Raw genomic sequence first — 18,217 nt, 5'->3', positions numbered from 1 at the left:
ATCCGAAACTACCTTAGGTAAGAATTTAGGGTGAGTGAGGAGTACCGCCCGGTCCTGCAGAAGTTTAGTGTAAGGCGGATAGGTAACTAGAGCCTGCAATTCACTAACTCAGTGAGCTGAAGTGATAGCCAAAAGGAAAATCACTTTCCATGTGAGATATTGAAGTTCACAAGAGTGAAGAGGCTCGAATGGTGGTTTCATGAACCAACCCAAAACCAGATTAAGGACCCAAGAAGGGGCCGGAGGACATAGCGGAGGCTTGATGTGGAGCAAGCCCTTCAAAAACGTGTTACAAGGGGTTGCACTGATATAGGGTCATCCCCGACACCTTTATGGAAGGCGGCTACCGCACTGACATGCATTCTAATGGAAGAAGTCTTAAGACCTGACTCTGATAGATGCCAGAGATAGTCCAGAAACTTTGGGATTGGACAGGAAAAGGGGTCAAGGGACTGAGAAGAGCACCATGACGTGAACTTTTTCCATTTGTAAGAGTAAGATTTTCTCGTGGAAGGCTTCCGTGAAGCAATCAAGACACGGGAAACTGGTTCAGAAAGGTTAAGTGGCTGAAGGATTAACCTTTCAACATCCAAGCTGTCAGGGACAAGGCTTGAAGATTGGGATGGCGTAGGCACCCGTCATTTTGAGTGATCAGAAGCGGGTCCTTTCCCAAGGGAATATGCCTGCAGATGGAGAGATCCTGAAGTATTGGAAACCACACTTGGCGTTGCCAGTGAGGTGCTATCAGGATCATGGTTCCCTTATCCTGACGTAACTTCACGAGAGTCTTCGGGAGAAGAGGAAGTGGAGGGAATGCATAGAGCAGATCGGTTGCCCATAAGAGGGAGAATGCGTCTCTGAGTTGAGAGTGCTTGCTGTGAATGAGAAAGCAGTAGTTCTCCACTTTGTGGTTTTGTGGGGACGCAAAGAGGTCTATTTGAGGATATCCCCATTGTTGGAAGATGGAGTTCGCTACCGAGGGGTTGGGAGACCACTCGTGCGGTTGAAAGACACGACTCAGCTTGTCTGCCAGCACATTGTCCACTCCCGGCAAGTAGGTGGCCCTGAGGTACATCGAAAGGGAGAGAGCTTCTGCCCAAATCTGCGCAGCTTCCTGACACAGAAGGAAGGAGCCCGTGCCTCCCTGTTTGTTGATGTACCACAAGGCCACCTGGTTGTCCGTCTGAATCAGGTTGACTTGATTTGAAAGTCAATCCTGAAAATCCCTGAGAGCATATCTGATTGCTCGAAGCTCCAGAAAATTTATTTGGTGTTTGGCTTCCTCTGGAGACCAAGATCCTTGTGTCTGCAGATCGGCCACGTGGGCTCCCCATCCGAGGTTGGAAGGGTCGGTGGTGAGAGTGATTTGAGGGTCTGGAGCCTGGAAGGGCAAGCCCTGGAGGAGATTGATCTGATTTTTCCACCAGGCGAGAGACAGACGGAGTGAGTCGGTGACGTGGACAATGGTCAACAGGGACTGAATGGATTGAGTCCATTGAGACCTTAAGAGTCCAGTGCATGAGTCTCATGGCCAAGCGGGCCATTGGTGTGACATGGACTGAGGACGCCATGTGTCCCAGGAGGACGAGAAATTGGCGTGCAGTCGCGGAGTGCTGAGACTGCAGCTGGTGAGCAAGAGACACGAGAGTTAGTGCTCGTTGTCGAGGCAGGAAAGCCTTTGCCTGCAAGGTGTCCAAGTCTGCCCAAATGAACGACAAGGTTTGAGATGGGACTAAGTAGGATTTGTCGTAGTTGTCGAGAAATCCTAATGAAATTAGAGTGTGTAAGGTTAGATTGAGGGACGACAGAGCAGCTTGCTGAGTGGGAGCCCTGAATAAACAATCGTCCAGGTAGGGGTAGACGTGAACACCTTGGGTTCTGAGGAAGGCTGCAATGACTACGAGCATTTTGTAAAGACTCGTGGCACAGACGCTAGGCCGAATGGAAGCACTCGATCTTGATAGTGCTTGGGGCCTACTAGAAACCTCAGGTATTTGCGATGAGATGGAGTTATCGCAATATGAGTGTATGCGTCCTGAAGGTCCAGAGAGCAGAGCCAGTCTCCTCTTTGTAGAAGAGGTAGAAGCGAGCCCAAGGTGACCATCTTGAACTTTTCTCACTGGAGGTACTTGTTGAGGGCTCATAGGTCCAGAATAGGACAAACTCCTCCCGATTTTTTGGGGATTAGAAAGAACTGGGAATAGAACCCTAGGCCGTGCTGAGAGTATGGTACGGGTTTTATTGCTTTGGACTGGAGAAGGAGGGAGACCTCTTGATCCAGAAGAATGGAGTGATCAGATGTTCTCCACATCAGTAGAGGTGGAGAGTCCGGAGGCTCTGCGAGAAAGTTCAGATGGTAACCCTGAGCAATTATTGCCAATACCCATTGGTCCGAGGTGATTGTGTGCCATATGTTGTGGAAGTGGCACAATCGACCTCCCACTGGTATGTGAGGCAGTGGAATCTGGCTGCTGCTCTCTAGGTGGAAGTCAAAAACCTGAAGCAGGCCCTGGTTGAGGAGCTTCTTGTGGCTTTTGTTTACGTGTTTAACGAGACTGCGGTTTTTGATAAGGTCTCTTGGCACGGGATCTGGTTGGTGACGGGTAGGACTTCTTCGGGCAGAAGAAGGACTTCTTAGAGTCCTTCCTGAAGGGCTGTTTTGAAGAGAAGTCGGAAGGCATCAGAGAGAGCTGTCTTAGGGTCTCATGATGGTCCTTTAGTTCTGCCACAGTCCGTTGAATCTGTTCACCAAACAGATTATCTCCGACACAAGGCAGGTCGGATAACCCATCTTGTACTTCCGGGCGAAGGACAGAAGACTTGAGCCAGGCCCACCTTCTCGCCGAAATAGCAGCTGCAGATATCAGCATCAAAGATGTCATAAGATGTTCTGATCTCATGTTTGCCTGCCTCAAAACCTTTGTTTACTAGGGTTTGTAATTGTTCTTGAAATTGCTAGGGCAGGGAGTCCAAGAAGTCCTGTATCTGCTTAAAAATGACCCTATTATATTGGGTCATATAAAGCTGATAGGCGGCAATCCGGGAGATGAGCATGGACCCTTGGAAGATTCGGCGACCGATGGCATCTAGGAACTTCTGTTCTTTGCCAGGTACAACAGAAGAGTGAGGCTTCGACCTTTTTGCTCTCTTCTGTGCAGACTCCACCACTACAGAGTGGTGATCTAACTGTGATTTCTGAAAGCCTGGAGCTGACTGCACCAAATAGGTAGTGTCAGCTTTCCTGTGGACTGGAGGAATGGAGCCAGGATGTTCCAAGTTCTTCTTCAGGAGATCCAGAAGAACCTGGTGGATAGGGATAGAGGTGATTACTTTAGGGGCATCCAGGAATTGGAGCAACTCCATCATCTGGTGCCTATCATCCTGTTCAGTCTATAATTGGAAGGGAACCAATTCAGACATTTCCTTCACAAAATTCATAAAGGAAAGGTCCTCTGGAGGAGAACGCTTCCTACTTTCAGTGGGTGAAGGTAGTGAAGGTAAATCATCGGTGTCTGGAGAGGAATCATCAGTCCAGGTATCATAAGGATCAGCACCTGTCCTTCTAGGAACTAGAGGGGAACGGGATGGTGGGTTACCTGAAGGTCCTGGTCTAGGCTCTGAAGGATTTGAAGGAATTATCGGAGGCACCGATGAAGGCATCGAAGGCACCGGCACAGGCATCAAGGGCATCGATGGATGGCTCGGTGGCGCCGATGGACGTATCGGCACTGATGGTTAGATCGGTGGTGAGGGACATATCGGCATCGATGGCTGAGGCAGAACTCTCGATGGAGGGATGCGGAACGGTGTTTCTCCTCCCGATGACACTGTAAGTGGGGAGGGCACCGGAACCATCGGAGACCCGGGATCCATCGGTGGAAAAGCGGCCATGAGCGCATCCATCCTGGAGAGCAGCGGTGCCAGCGCTGCCGGAATCGGGTCAATGATCGGTTCCACAATTGGTACCGGTGTTGGTGCTGGAGGAACCTGAAGTCGTTGCATTGCCTTGTCGATGGCCTCCTGAACCATCCGGTCCAGTTCTTCTCGGAGACCTGGAGCAAGCAGCCCTGGCTCTGGAACAGAAGAGGGAGGCAGAGGCATAGCCGGAGGGACCACCATTAAAGGCGGAGTTGCGGCTCCCGATGCCCCATCAGGGGAGGGTTGCCTCGGTGACCAGGTCGCAGAAACGGTCGGTGCCTTTTCTGGACGGGGTTTCTTCGACAGCGGCTCGGACGATGGTGAGGTCAATGATTTCGCTCCCTCGATGGTCCGAGACTTACGGTGTCGATGACGATGTTTGTCCCTGGAATCCCCTTGGTCCTGAGGGGGAGCAGAGGGTGTCTAAGGCCGAGAAGTCGTCGATGCCGGGCGGTCACCGGCCAGTGGTCACTGTTGGCGAGAAGTTGATGGTGCCGGCTTTGACAACGTCGATGCAATGGACGGAGTCGGGGTTAGAGCATGGAAGAGAAGTTCCATCTTCTCCATTCTGGCCTTGCGACCTTTTGGTGTTATTAGGGCACATTTGGTGCAGTTCAAGACATCGTGCTCGTGTCCTAGACACATTACATAGACTTTATGGGGGTCTGTGATAGACATGGTGCGGGTACAGTCCGGGCACTGACAGAACCCCGACACGGTACGGTCGACGGCCAGTAGGCCGCGAGGGCCAAACTTGACGGTAATCGATGGAAAATGGGTAAAAACTTGCCAGAGTACCGCGGTCTGAAAAAAGTTAGAGGAGGGACCCCTGTGGGGCAAATTAATCTCTGCAGAGCTCCTTTACCGCGAGGCTACTTCTGCGCGGAAAAAAGAAGACTGAAGGGGGACCCCTGCTGGCTGCAGGGTTAGTGCCATGCTGGGCATGCCCAGTAGGGGCCAGTCAAAGTTCGGGAAACTTTGACAGAAGTTTTCCGTGATTGGGCTCCATCCTGATGATGTCACCCATTTGTGAGGACTAACATCCTGCTTGTCCTGTGAGAAAAGGGTATCCCAGAGTCAGTAACGTAACCCGCAACCCCCTCCCACTCTGTCCCCTCATACATCAGGTGTAAGTGGGGGTTATTCTTCTTGTGCAGCCCTCTCCCTTGGCATTAAGTAAATCTACACTGAGAGTAGTGTTACATTTATAACCAACTGGGATTGCTCAGAAAATGTCTCTTAAAAAAAGGAGTTTATAAAGCAAACACAAAACAGTTAATCTCAGGAGAGAAAGAAGCCATTTCTCTATTTCCCAAAATGTCAAAGGCAAAAGAAACACTTTTTCTCTGATAGGAGATTGTTTGTAATTATTCTTCTGGTTTATATATCTGCCTGTTTGCTATTTACTCTGATAGGAGATTGTTTGTAATTATTCTTCCATATTACCTATCCAAAAATCAAAAGCCAAAGAAATATCAGATCTCAACAATTACAGACCAATTGCCTCTCTTACTTCTTTAGCGAAACTTATAGAATCTGCAGTACCACATCAATTAACCGATTTTCTCACAGAACACAATATTCTACATATCAATCAACATGGATTCAGAAAAGGACATTCCACAGAAACACTCTTACTATCCTCTTTCGACACTTTTTTTCGTGCTTTTGACTCATATATGGATTACATTATAGTTTTTTTAGACATTTCATCTGCTTTTGATACAGTGGGCCATCAAATTCTCATCTCAGGTTTAAAATCTATAGGTGTTACAGGAACAGTTTTGAATTGGTTCTCATCATTCCTCTCAGAGCGCCCCCAACAAGTTAACTACAATCATCACTCATCCACTCCCTACATTATCAATTCCGGTGTCCCCCAAGGTTCATCTTTATCCCCTATTCTGTTCAATATATATCTCTTACCGCTATGTAACATCTTATCCTCACTCAATCTTCAATTCAAAATCTATGCAGATGATATTCAGTTCTATGTCCCTTATAAAACATCTTGGTCAGCAACATTATCTTTGGTTTCCCTCTATCTATCCACCATAAACTCCTGGCTCTCTCATAACCGGTTAAAACTAAACTCCTCAAAAACTGAAATTATACATTTATCGTCTATTTCAGATACTACAATAGGTCCACCATCACACTTGTCAATAAACAATACTACCATACCCATAACACGTCAAGCTACAAACCTAGGTATACTCATAAACTCTGATCTTTCTATGAAGCAACATATCTCTTCACTTACCAAAAAATCATTCTACAAACTACGGCTCCTAAAACATCTCCGACCACTGCTCTTCTATCGTGACTATCGAACCATTCTTCAATCCCTAGTCTTCTCCGGTCTCGATTATTGTAATGCTCTTTACCTAGGACTACCAGATTCTTCACTATACCCCCTTCAACTAATTCAAAACAGTGCAGCCCGAATTCTAACTAGAACACCTTTATATCATCATATCACTCCTATCCTTCAATCTTTACATTGGCTCCCCATAAAATTCAGGATAAAATATAAAATTCTTTCCACTATACATAGCTTAATCCATAATCCAACTTCCCCCTGGCTTTGCTCATTACTACGGATTTACAAACCAACAAGACACTTAAGATCACTTACCCAAAATCTCTTAGACATTCCCTCACCCACTGTGATTAGACGTCACTAGAAAGAGAGCTTTCTCGGTAGCCGGTCCCATCCTTTGGAATTCACTCCCAAACCCTCTCCGATCTATATCAAATCCTTCTCATTTCAAAAAATCACTCAAAACACATTTGTTCCAACTTGCATTTCAAACATCCACTCAAGAACAAGTTTAATGCTCATTCATTTCATTTCCACATTCATCAGATTCATCTCATTCCTTCCCCCCTTTTTACCATTCCCCCACTCCCCTCTTACTAGCTACATTTCCATTTTCTCATACCCCCCTTCCCCCCCCTCCCTCCCCCCGATAGGAAATCCATGGCAACATATTTTTATTATTTTGTTTTTGAGTAATTAATTTGATTTATTTTTTTTAAAGCTAAATTTTTAGCTATTGACTAATTTTTGTATATTTTAACTTATTTTTAATTTGACTTTCTTTGAATAATTTTATTTTAATTATGTAAACCGTTTTGACAAAAACTCATTTTATAAAACGGTATATAAATATTTTAAATAAATAAAATAAATAAATAAAAATATCTGCCTGTTTGCTATTTACTCTGATAGGAGATTGTTTGTAATTATTCTTCTGGTTTATATATCTGCCTGTTTGCTATTTACTCTGATAGGAGATTGTTTGTTTGCAGTTGTTCTTCTGGTTTATATATCTGCCTGTTTGCTATTTACTCTGATAGGAGATTGTTTGTTTGTAATTATTCTTCTGGTTTATATAGCTGCCTGTTTGCTATTTACTCTGATAGGAGATTGTAATTATTCTTCTGGTTTATAGGCTGGTTTATAGTCTGTTTGCTACTGGAAAACTGTTGTCTGTTTAAAAGCCAACAGACTATAAGATTTAATTTTGTTTCATTTTTAATCCCTCTATGATTTAAAAATAAAAAAAAGCTTGAAAGAGAGCTTTCTATTGTCTTGGCAGTTTTCTTCTGATCCTTTGATCCTCCAGCTCAGTCAGAAAGGGGCTGGGATCCAGTGCCATGTGTCTTCACTTGCAACTATCTGGGGATTATTCCCCTACTCTTATAGCCTTCCTAACGCACTTAGCTGTCAATACTGAGACATTGCCTGGCCTGTGTCATGCACCAAGGCTCCTTCTTTTTTTTTTTTTTTTTTAAATTTAAGTTTTATTTGAGAAATGTAATACAAAGGATACAAAATCATCAATAAACTGCATTGAAAGTACAATTAGCATATGGACAATAAAAGAAATACAATGAAAACTTTCAATCTGTCTCTGCGTTTCCCGTTTTTTACCCCCCCCCCCCCCCACCCCCCCCCCCAGCAGTACATGGGATCTCGAAGTGAAGGGAAAAATGCAAAAGAGGTCCAGAGAAATGGGTCATGACCGCACCTGTTGTTGTTTCCATGTCAAGTATGGAGTCCAAGTACGCTGATAGACTCCCATCTGCTTCCGCCTATGTGCTGTAATCTTGCTAAGGGCACATAATTTAGATACCCGGGATTGGTCCTGCAGCAAAGTAGGAACCCCCTCTGCCTTCCAGTGAAATGCAATCCCGCAGCGAGCTGAAATGACCACCAATCTAATGAAGCGGTGTAGCGCTGTGTCGCCCTGAGCATACTCTGCATTAAGGAGAGCCACTGAGGGAGTTAGAGTGATAGGCTTATGTAGAATATCCGAGAGCCAAGTATCTAGACTCTGCCACAACTTTGAAACAACCGCACAGTCCCACCACATATGGTAAAAAGATCCTCTTTCCCCACAGCCCCTCCAGCATCTATCAGAAGTAGTAGGGTAGATTTTATGCAGCTTAGAGGGGGTATAATGCCATCTATAAAGAAGCTTGTAGCTATTTTCCATAAACGAGGCCGAGATTACTCCCTTGCTGCCAGAGGCAAAGACGTTGTCCCAAAACTCCTCGCCCTGGGGAGCCCCAAGATCGATCTCCCAGGAGGTAATAAAGGAGGGCTTTGTATGCATGCCCTGTATGAGTAGTCTATAAATTTTGGACATTAAGCTTGTAACTTTATCAGCGGACCTGCAGAAATTCTCAAATAGTGAGATCGGTTTCATCAAGTCCGGCGAAATATTGGAGGCTCGGGCATAGCTAGTTAACTGCAGATAGCGATATATTTCACCCTGTGGCAAATCATGTCTGGACTGCAAGGTTGAAAACTCCACCCATGAAGAATTCTCCCAAAGGTGACCATAATTATATACACCCTTATCCAGCCAACCCTGGAACACCTGGTGAGCCTTTCCCTCCAGAAAAGATCTGGAGTAAAAGGGAGAGAAGAGGATAGATCCTGTCTTATCCCCCACGACCACAGGCTTCCATTGATGCCAAAGTTGTAGAGTACATTGTATGGGAGTAGGTAAACCCTCCAATTTAGGGCACAGGCGGCTAGGTTGCCATAGCAAGTTAGTCAATAGAAAGGGCCCCATCAATTCCTGCTCCAAAGTGATCCAGGGTTTGCGTGTGTTTATTCTGTGCCAATCTACTACCGCTCGAAGTTGAGCAGCCACATAATATCGTGTGAGGTTGGGTACTGCGAGGCCCCCCTTTACCTTGGGTTGATACAGAACCTTTTGAGCCACTCTCGGTTGCTTCCCCTGCCACAGAAACTTCATGATCCTGCGCTGCCACTTCAGTAGTGTCACAGCGGGGATCATACAAGGGATTGTTTGGAATAAGTAGCTTATCCTAGGCAGAAGATTCATTTTGAAAGTGGCTATACGGCCCAACCAGGAGATATGGTAACGGTTCCATTCTTCCATCTCCCGATATAATTTTGTGAGAAGAGGTGGATAATTGAGGCTGAAAATATCCTTGTGTGCCCCTATATAGATACCAAGGTATTTAATTTTGTCTTTCGCCCACCTAAAGGCAAAGCGAGCTTTCAGATCTCGGACATGTGCCTCCTGTAGAGTAATGTTTAAAATTTCAGTTTTGTCCCAATTAATTGAATACCCGGACACTTGGCTGTAAGATTTGATGATATCTACCACAGCTGGCAAAGATCTCACAGGGTCAGTTAGGGTCAGGATGACATCATCAGCAAACATGGCCAATTTGGAGGAGTATGAACCCACATTTACACCCTTAACCTCCCCGGAGTCTCGGATCCTCTGGGCCAATGGTTCAATAAACAAGGCAAAGAGCAGTGGTGAGAGCGGGCAGCCCTGCCTGGTGCCCCGCCCCACAGTAAAGAACGGGGAATAACCCCCATTAACTTTAATACAAGCCCTCGGCTTATCATATAATTTGCGGATCCATTGAATAAAAAAATCCCCAAAACCCATGTTGCGTAATACCTGAAACAAAAAGGGCCAATGTACCAAATCAAAAGCTTTTTCTGCGTCCATGGCCATAAACAGAAAAGGGATATTGTGACGTCTCACCCACCAGAGGGAATCCAATAACTTCCTGACATTGTCAGATGCCATACGGCCCGGGATAAAACCGGCCTGATCCGGGTGAATGATCTGTGCTATATAGCCATTAAGCCTGTTTGCCAAAATTTTGGCTAAGAGCTTGAGGTCTATATTCAGCAATGATATAGGCCTATAGGAGCCACATTTGGTGGGGTCCCTCCCCGGCTTGGCGATAACCGTGATACCGGCCACATTAGAGTTGGGATTGAGGGTGCCATCGGATCGGAGGGCATTAAACATATCAGTGAGCGGAGCGGTTAAATCAGTGACAAAACACTGATAGAATCTGGCCGTAAAGCCGTCTAACCCTGGTGATTTGTTAGCTTTAAGCTGCTTAATGGCATAGAGCACTTCAGCTTCTGAGATTTCTTGATCAAGTACCATACGAGCTGACTCTGATAAAGAGGGTAGGGGGATGCCCTGTAAAAAGGCCTGGATATCCCGTGTGTCTATATCTTTGTTATGAGAGTATAACCCAAAGTAGAATTGAAGGAAACGCTCACGAATAGCATCGTTAGAGGTGAGCATAACGCCCTGGTCATCCGTAATTTTTGGGATAAGATTTTGTAAGCGCTTGGCTCTCAGCTTATTCGCGAGCAGTTTCCCAGCTTTATCCCAAGGCTCCTTCTAAAACTCTGCAATCATGGCCTCTCAATCCAGCCACTAGGTGTCACCCTTGTGACCCCCTCTAGTATGTTTTCCAGACAATTAATTAAAACAAGAATCATGTAATAGTGGTACTGTTAGTGTCTACATACATCAGCTGCTTTCTTCTCAGTTTGTTCTAGTTTTTCCTGGGCATCCTTCAGAGCTTCAGAATATTTATCCAGTTCATCTTCAGTTCCTTTTAACTTCTTCTGCAGTGCCAGCAGCTCATCTTCCACCTTGCATGAAAAAGAGAATATCTTGTTAGCCTTTAACTTTACAAGTGGTAGCATTAGAGGACAGAGGGACTGGAGGAAGACCTAGGTCAGAACTGGCAGAATAAGCTACAGAAATTAGAGACCCCTGTTCTACTCACGCAATTGCTGCTCTATGGGGACGATGCAATACAGCCGAGCGCACCGTTTAACCCAGGGTTGGATGCGGGTTCTGGACGCGCGTCCATGATCCCTTATTGTATAAGGGGATTAGCGCATCCAAAATGCGCGTCCAAACCCCCCCCCTCGAAGCTAATAGCGCTCATCATGTGCAAATGCACGTTGAGGAGGCTATTAACTGTTTTCTCCCCGATTTAAAAAAAAAAAAAAATGTGCGCTGACCTGCACAGTTTTACACTCAGAGATTAACGCCTACCCAGAGCAAGTGTTAATTTCTGAGCAGCCCAAAAAGTGTATGGAAAAAAAAACATTTAAGAAAACAAAAGTGCGCCAGCAGTCAGGTTAGGAAAAGGGATGCTCGTAAAATTGAGCGTCCAGTTTCCTAATCCGCTGACAGCCACCTCTCCTGGGCGCCTGCTGCCAAGGAAGAACTAGGGGGTGCACATTTATTTATTTATTATTTTTATATACCAGCATTCAATCTGAGATATCACATCGGTTTACATTCAGGAACTGTAGGTATTTCCCTATCCCCAGAGAGCTTAAAATCTAAGTTTGTACCTGAGGTAATGGAGGGTAAAGTGACTTGCCCAAGGTCACAAGGAGTGACAGAGGGACTCAAACCCTGCTCTCCTAGATCATAGTCCACTGCTCTAACCACTAGGCTATTCCTCTGTCCCTAGTGCCTCCTTTTTAGCGCAACCTCTCATTTAAATATTCGATTGCGCGCATCGGCCCCTTTGAGTGGTCTTAAAAAAACAATTTAAAGCTTCACTGGATGATAAACAATGTTCCCTTGCACCATATCAAGCATTCATGCACCATGTACTTGTTTTGTACAAGTCCTTACTGCACTCCAGTGCATGAGATTTTTTTTTAGCAACTGTTGTGACACACTTGGTAGTATATGCTAACATCTTAAGGAGATAAGAAATTACCATGCTGGGTCAGACCAAGGATCCATCAAGCCCAGCATTCTGTTTCCAACAGAGGCCAAACCAGGCCACAAGAACCTGGCAATTACCCAAACACTAAGAAGATCCCAATCTTCTGATGCCAGTAAGGCAGTGGCTATTCCCTAAGTAAACTTGATTAATAGCAGTTAATGGACTTCTCCTCCAATATTTATAATATTTTCACCTGCCTATCAATAATTTCAAGCATTATGGTCTCTTTTGTGTAAAGATCTGAGATAAGTAAATGCCTAAATATTTGGAGATATTTGTATCAAGGTATTTTTCTCATGGTGCACACAGACACATTCCGGTGCATAATTTTTTTTTTTTCTTTTCATCATCAGAGTTCCACAGGAAAGAGGCTTCCATGTTCATGTGCGACCCTGGACAGCATTTATAACATCCCAGCCCAAATTCAAAAGGTGTATTTCTTCTATAGTCGGCACATGCTGCAACGGTCCGGAGCAGAGGAAGAGCAGGGCCTCTCTAAGCGGAGCTACAGCCCCCTGGTGGTGAATTTCTAGATGGCAGTAGCTTGGCTTATAACTGGAATGTGCAGGAGACGAAATTATTCAGGTGCGGTGGAAGTAAGACACAATCTGTGGTAACTTTGCATCAGCTGCCACAGCTGAATGGCACTGCTCTCCACCCTGGCAGCCACAAGCACAACCTTGTCTGCATCATATAGGGCAGCCCTGTCCTCAGTGTTCATCTGCCAACTAGATTGTAAACTCCATATAAGAACATAAGAAATTGCCATGCTGGGTCAGACCAAGGGTCCATCAAGCCCAGCATCCTGTTTCCAACAGTGGCCAAACCAGGGCACAAGAACCTGGCAAGTACCCAAAAACTAAGTCTATTCCATGTTACTGTTGCTAGTAATAGCAGTGGCTATTTTCTAAGTGAACTTAATTAATAGCAGGTAATGGACTTCTCCTCCAAGAACTTATCCAATCCTTTTTTAAACACAGCTATACTAACTGCACTAACCACATCCTCTGGCAACAAATTCCAGAGTTTAATTGCGCACTGAGTGAAAAAGAACTTTCTCTGATTAATTTTAAATGTGCCCCATGCTAACTTCATGGAGTGCCCCCTAGTCTTTCTATTACCTGAAAGAGTAAATAACCAATTCACATTTACCTGTTCTAGACTTCTCATGATTTTAAACACCTCTATCATATCCCCCCTCAGTCGTCTCTTCTCCAAGCTGAAAAGTCCTAACCTCTTTAGTCTTTCCTCATAGTGGAGTTGTTCCATTCCCCTTATCATTTTGGTAGCCCTTCTCTGTACCTTCTCCATTGCAATTATATCTTTTTTGAGATGCAGCGAGCAGAATTGTACACAGTATTCAAGGTGCGGTCTCACCATGGAGCGATACAGAGGCATTATGACATTTTCCGTTTTATTCACCATTCCCTTTCTAATAATTCCCAACATTGTTTGCTTTTTTGATTGCCGCAGCACACTGAGCCGACGATTTCAATGTGTTATCCACTATGACACCTAGATCTCTTTCTTGGGTTGTAGCACCTAATATGGAACCTAACATTGTGTAACTATAGCATGGGTTATTTTTCCCTATATGCATCACCTTGCACTTATCCACATTAAATTTCATCTGCCATTTTGATGCCCAATTTCCAGTCTTACAAGGTCTTCCTGCAATTTATCACAATCTGCTTGTGATTTAACTACTCTGAACAATTTTGTATCATCTGCAAATTTGATTATCTCACTCATCGTATTTCTTTCCAGATCATTTATAAATATATTGAAAAGTAAGGGTCCCAATACAGATCCCTGAGGCACTCCACTGTCCACTCCCTTCCACTGAGAAAATTGTCCATTTAATCCTACTCTCTGTTTCCTGCCTTTTAGCCAGTTTGTAATCCACGAAAGGACATCGCCTCCTATCCCATTACTTTTTACTTTTCCTAGAAGCCTCTCATGAGGAACTTTGTTAAACGCCTTCTGAAAATCCAAGCATACTACATCTACTGGTTCACCTTTATCCACATGTTTATTAACTCCTTCAAAAAAGTGTAGCAGATTTGTGAGGCAAGACTTGCCTTGGGTAAAGCCATGCTGACTTTGTTCCATTAAACCATGTATTTCTATATGTTCTGTGATTTTGATATTTAGAACACTTTCCACTATTTTTCCTGGCACTGAAGTCAGGCTAACCGGTCTGTAGTTTCCCGGATCGCCCCTGGAGCCCTTTTTAAATATTGGGGTTACATTTGCTGTCCTCCAGTCTTCAGGTACAATGGATGATTTTAATGATAGGTTACGAATTTTTACTAATAGGTCTGAAATTTCATTTTTTAGTTCCTTCAGAACTCTGGGGTGTATACCATCCGGTCCAGGTGATTTACTACTCTACAGTTTGTCAATCAGGTCTACCACATCTTCTAGGTTCACCGTGATTTGATTCAGTCCATCTGAATCATTGCCCATGAAAACCTTCTCCAGTATGGGTACCTCCCCAACATCTTCTTCAGTAAACACCGAAGCAAAGAAATCATTTAATCTTTCCATGATGGCCTTATCTTCTCTAAGTGCCCCTTTAACCCCTCGATCATTTAATGGTCCAACTGACTCCCTCACAGGTTTTCTGCTTTGGATATATTTTAAAAAGTTTTTACTGTGAGTTTTTGCCTCTACGGCCAACTTCTTTTCAAATTCTCTCTTAGTCTGTCTTATCAATGTCTTACATTTAAGTTGCCAACGTTTATGTATTATCCTATTTTCTTCTGTTGTATCCTTCTATTATGCTCAGGCTTGTGAACCCTTGGCCGACGGGAGGATGGTATACCTTTCGGAAGATCCGTAGGTTCTCTCGTCGGGTGGCGAGGCAGAGCGGAAGATGGGACCAGCTGACCCTCGGCACTGGAGACTGAGATGACTGCAGAGGCGGATGAAGAGACGAGAAGAGGAGCTGTGTCTTCACCACTGGAAGTCTGTGGTCCCGCCAGGAGGAGCCCATAGGGACCCAGACCGCTGGGGCTTAGGTGGACCTTTGAGAGGTCAAGGTATCGGTGCAAGGGCAGACTGGAGCTTCGCCCTGGAAGCCCGCAGTCCCCCCGGGAGGAGCCCATAGAGACCCGGACCGCTGGGACTTAGGCGGGCCCTTGGAGACGGTAGTCTGGAAGGAGTCCTAGGTCGAGAGCCGGAGGGTCGTCGCTCACCAGTCCGAGGTCACACACCGAGGGATCACCACTTGCCAGTCCGAAGTCACACACCAGAGAATCACCGTAAGCCAATCTGAAGTCAAGAACCGGGAACACCAAGACAAAACAGGAACAGGATCCAAAGCTCAAGGAACTCACCGAAGCAAGCAGACTAGACAGCGCTGGAGGACGTTGCCAAGTTACTGGATGAGCAGAGGAAGCCTCCCTTTATACTTCCCTTGCTCTGGCTGATCAAGAACAGGTGAAGCTTGTTAAAGGGATCAGGTCCCTTTAAATCTGTAGAGGGGGTGCAGCCTCGCGCCTAGGGATGGCGGCGGCCATCTTGGATTTGCCCCGCAGAAGAGAGACGCAGCTGGACGCCGTGAGGGGGGAGCAGGAACGGCTCCCCCTGCAGCGAGCCACAGCGAAGGCCGCGCCGGAGCGAGGCTGGAGTCAGTGCCCTCCCCTGGGGCTCCCGCGGCAGGGAAGCACCACGGGCAAGGTAGGGGGCCACGGTCCTGGTCCGCCACAGCCACGGAACACAACACCTTCTTCCAATTTTTGAATGAAGATCTTTTGGCTATAATAGCTTCTTTCACCTCCCCTTTTAACCACGCCGGTAATCGTTTTGCCTTCTTTCCACCTTTCTTAATGTGTGGAATACATCTGGATTGTGCTTCTAGAATGGTATTTTTTAACAATGACCACACCTCTTGCACATTTTTTACTTTTGTAGTTGCTCCTTTCAGTTTTTTTCTAACAATTTTTCTCATTTTATCAAAGTTTCCCTTTTGAAAGTTTAGCACGAGAGCCATGGATTTGCATACTGTTCCTCTTCCAGTCATTAATTCAAATTTGACCATATTATGATCACTATTGCCAAGCGGCCCCACCACCATTATCTCTCTCACCAAGTCCTGTGCTCCACTGAGAATTAGATCTAAAATTGCTCCCTCTCTTGTCGGTTCCTGAACCAATTGCTCCATAAAGCTATCATTTATTCCATCCAGGAACGTTATCTCTCTAGCGTATCCCGATGATACATTTACCCAGTCAATATTGGGGTAATTGAAGTCTCCCATTATTACCGCACTACCAATTTGGTTAGCTTCCATAATTTCTCTTAGCATTTCACTGTCCGTCTCACCATCTTGACCAGGTGGACGGTAGTATACTCCTATCACTATAGTCTTCCCCGACACACAAGGGATTTCTACCCATAAAGGTTTAATTTTGCATTTAGTCTCATGCAGGATGTTTATCTTGTTGGACTCTATGCCATCCTGGACATAAAGCGCCACACCGCCTCCTGGGTGCTCCTCTCTGTCATTGCGATATAATTTGTACCCCGGTATAGCACTGTCCCATTGGTTATCCTCCTTCCACCATGTTTCTGAGATGCCAATTAAGTCTATGTCATCATTCACTGCTATACATTCTAATTCTCCCATCTTACTTCTTAGACTTCTGGTATTAGCATACAAACATTTCAAAGTTTGTTTTTTGTTTGTATTTTCATTCTGCTTTTTAATTGATAGGGATAAGTTAGAATTTTTTAGCTCAGGTGAGTTTTTAGTTACAGGCACTTGGACTACTTTTCTTATTAGTGGAACCTCACTGTCGGGATGCCCTAATTCTAATGAGTCATTAGTATCCTTTGAAGATACCTCTCTCCGAACCATGCACTGCTGAGCGACTGTCGGCTTTCCCCTTTGTTCTAGTTTAAAAGCTGCTCTATCTCCTTATTAAAGGTTAGCGCCAGCAGTCTGGTTCCACCCTGGTTAAGGTGGAGCCCATCCCTTTGGAAGAGACTCCCCCTTCCCCAAAAGGTTCCCCAGTTCCTAACAAAACTGAATCCCTCTTCCTTGCACCATCGTCTCATCCACGCATTGAGACTCCAGAGCTCTGCCTGCCTCTGGTGACCTGCGCGTGGAACAGGGAGCATTTCAGAGAATGCTCCCCTGGAGGTTCTGGATTTAAGCTTTCTACCTAAGAGCCTAAATTTGGCTTCCAGAACCTCCCTCCCACATTTTCCTATATCGTTGGTGCCCACATGTACCAAGACAGCCGGCTCCTCCCCAGCACTATCTAAAATCCTATCTAGGTGATGCGTGAGGTCCGCCACCTTTGCACCAGGTGATCCTCAAGCCCACCAGCCACCCAGCTATCTACATTCCTAATAATCGAATCACCAACTATGACGGCCGACATAACCCTTCCCTCCTGGGCAGTAGGCCTTGGGGAGATATCCTCAGTGCGAAAGGACAATGCATCACCTGGAGAGCAGGTCCTTGCTACAGGATCCTTTCCTGCTGCACCTGTTTGATGCTCTCCAATCATGAGACCTTCTTCCTCCAAGACAGCACCAGGGCTGCCAGTCTGAAGTTGGGACTTGGCTAATATGTCCCTGAAGGTGTCATCTATATACCTCTCTGTCTGCCTCAGCTCCTCCAGGTCTGCCACTCTAGCCTCCAGAGATCGGACTCGTTCTCTGAGAGCCAGGAGCTCTTTGCATCGCATGCACATGTACAACTTCTCACCGGTGGGTAAAAAATCATACATGTGACACTCGACGCAAAAGACTGGGAAGCCCCCCTCTTGCTGCTGGACTGCTGCCTTCATCTCAATTTTGATCGGTTCCTAGTTAAGTTTTAGGTTGCTATGGGAGTAGGAATGTGTCTAACGTCCTTTAAACGTATTAGTGAATTAACTATATGTCTGGTAGTGGCCTACCGGGGTCTGATCAAACTCTCAATAAAGTTTTTTTTGTTTTTTTTTTGTGAAAGTGGCATGATGATGAGCTAGGGATGAGCTAGGGGTGGGTGGGCAAGGGGTGGGAGGGTTGGGAAATCCAAACAGTCTAACTTCAGTTAGTCAGCCAGTCTGTCTCTGTTTCTCTCACTGGGTCGCGTCTGCTTGGGAGGTGTAGCCCGGGCAAGCAGACGCGACCCAGTGAGAGAAACAGAGACAGACGCCTTGATAAGTATTTAATTACTGATTAACGGGTCGCTTCAGCAAACAGGGAGATGGGGTTTTATGAAAGAATGAAA

The 18,217-nt window shown here is 45.5% G+C and overlaps 1 protein-coding gene across 2 annotated transcripts in view; it reads right to left on the bottom strand.

Moving 5' to 3' along the window:
• Positions 1–18,217, bottom strand: part of LOC115096380 (tropomyosin alpha-1 chain) — a 171,129-nt gene that overhangs the window by 139,758 nt on the left and 13,154 nt on the right. For both annotated transcript variants that reach the window (XM_029610897.1, XM_029610895.1), the window contains exon 2: positions 10,757–10,882. In XM_029610897.1, coding sequence (XP_029466757.1) covers positions 10,757–10,882 — 126 coding nt within the window. The remainder of the gene's footprint in view (positions 1–10,756; positions 10,883–18,217) is intronic.

Source organism: Rhinatrema bivittatum, chromosome 8, assembly GCF_901001135.1.
Source record: "Rhinatrema bivittatum chromosome 8, aRhiBiv1.1, whole genome shotgun sequence".
Lineage (NCBI taxonomy): Eukaryota > Metazoa > Chordata > Amphibia > Gymnophiona > Rhinatrematidae > Rhinatrema > Rhinatrema bivittatum.
The sequence above is the reverse complement of the archived record's forward strand: the minus strand, read 5'-3'. Positions and strand labels throughout refer to the sequence as shown.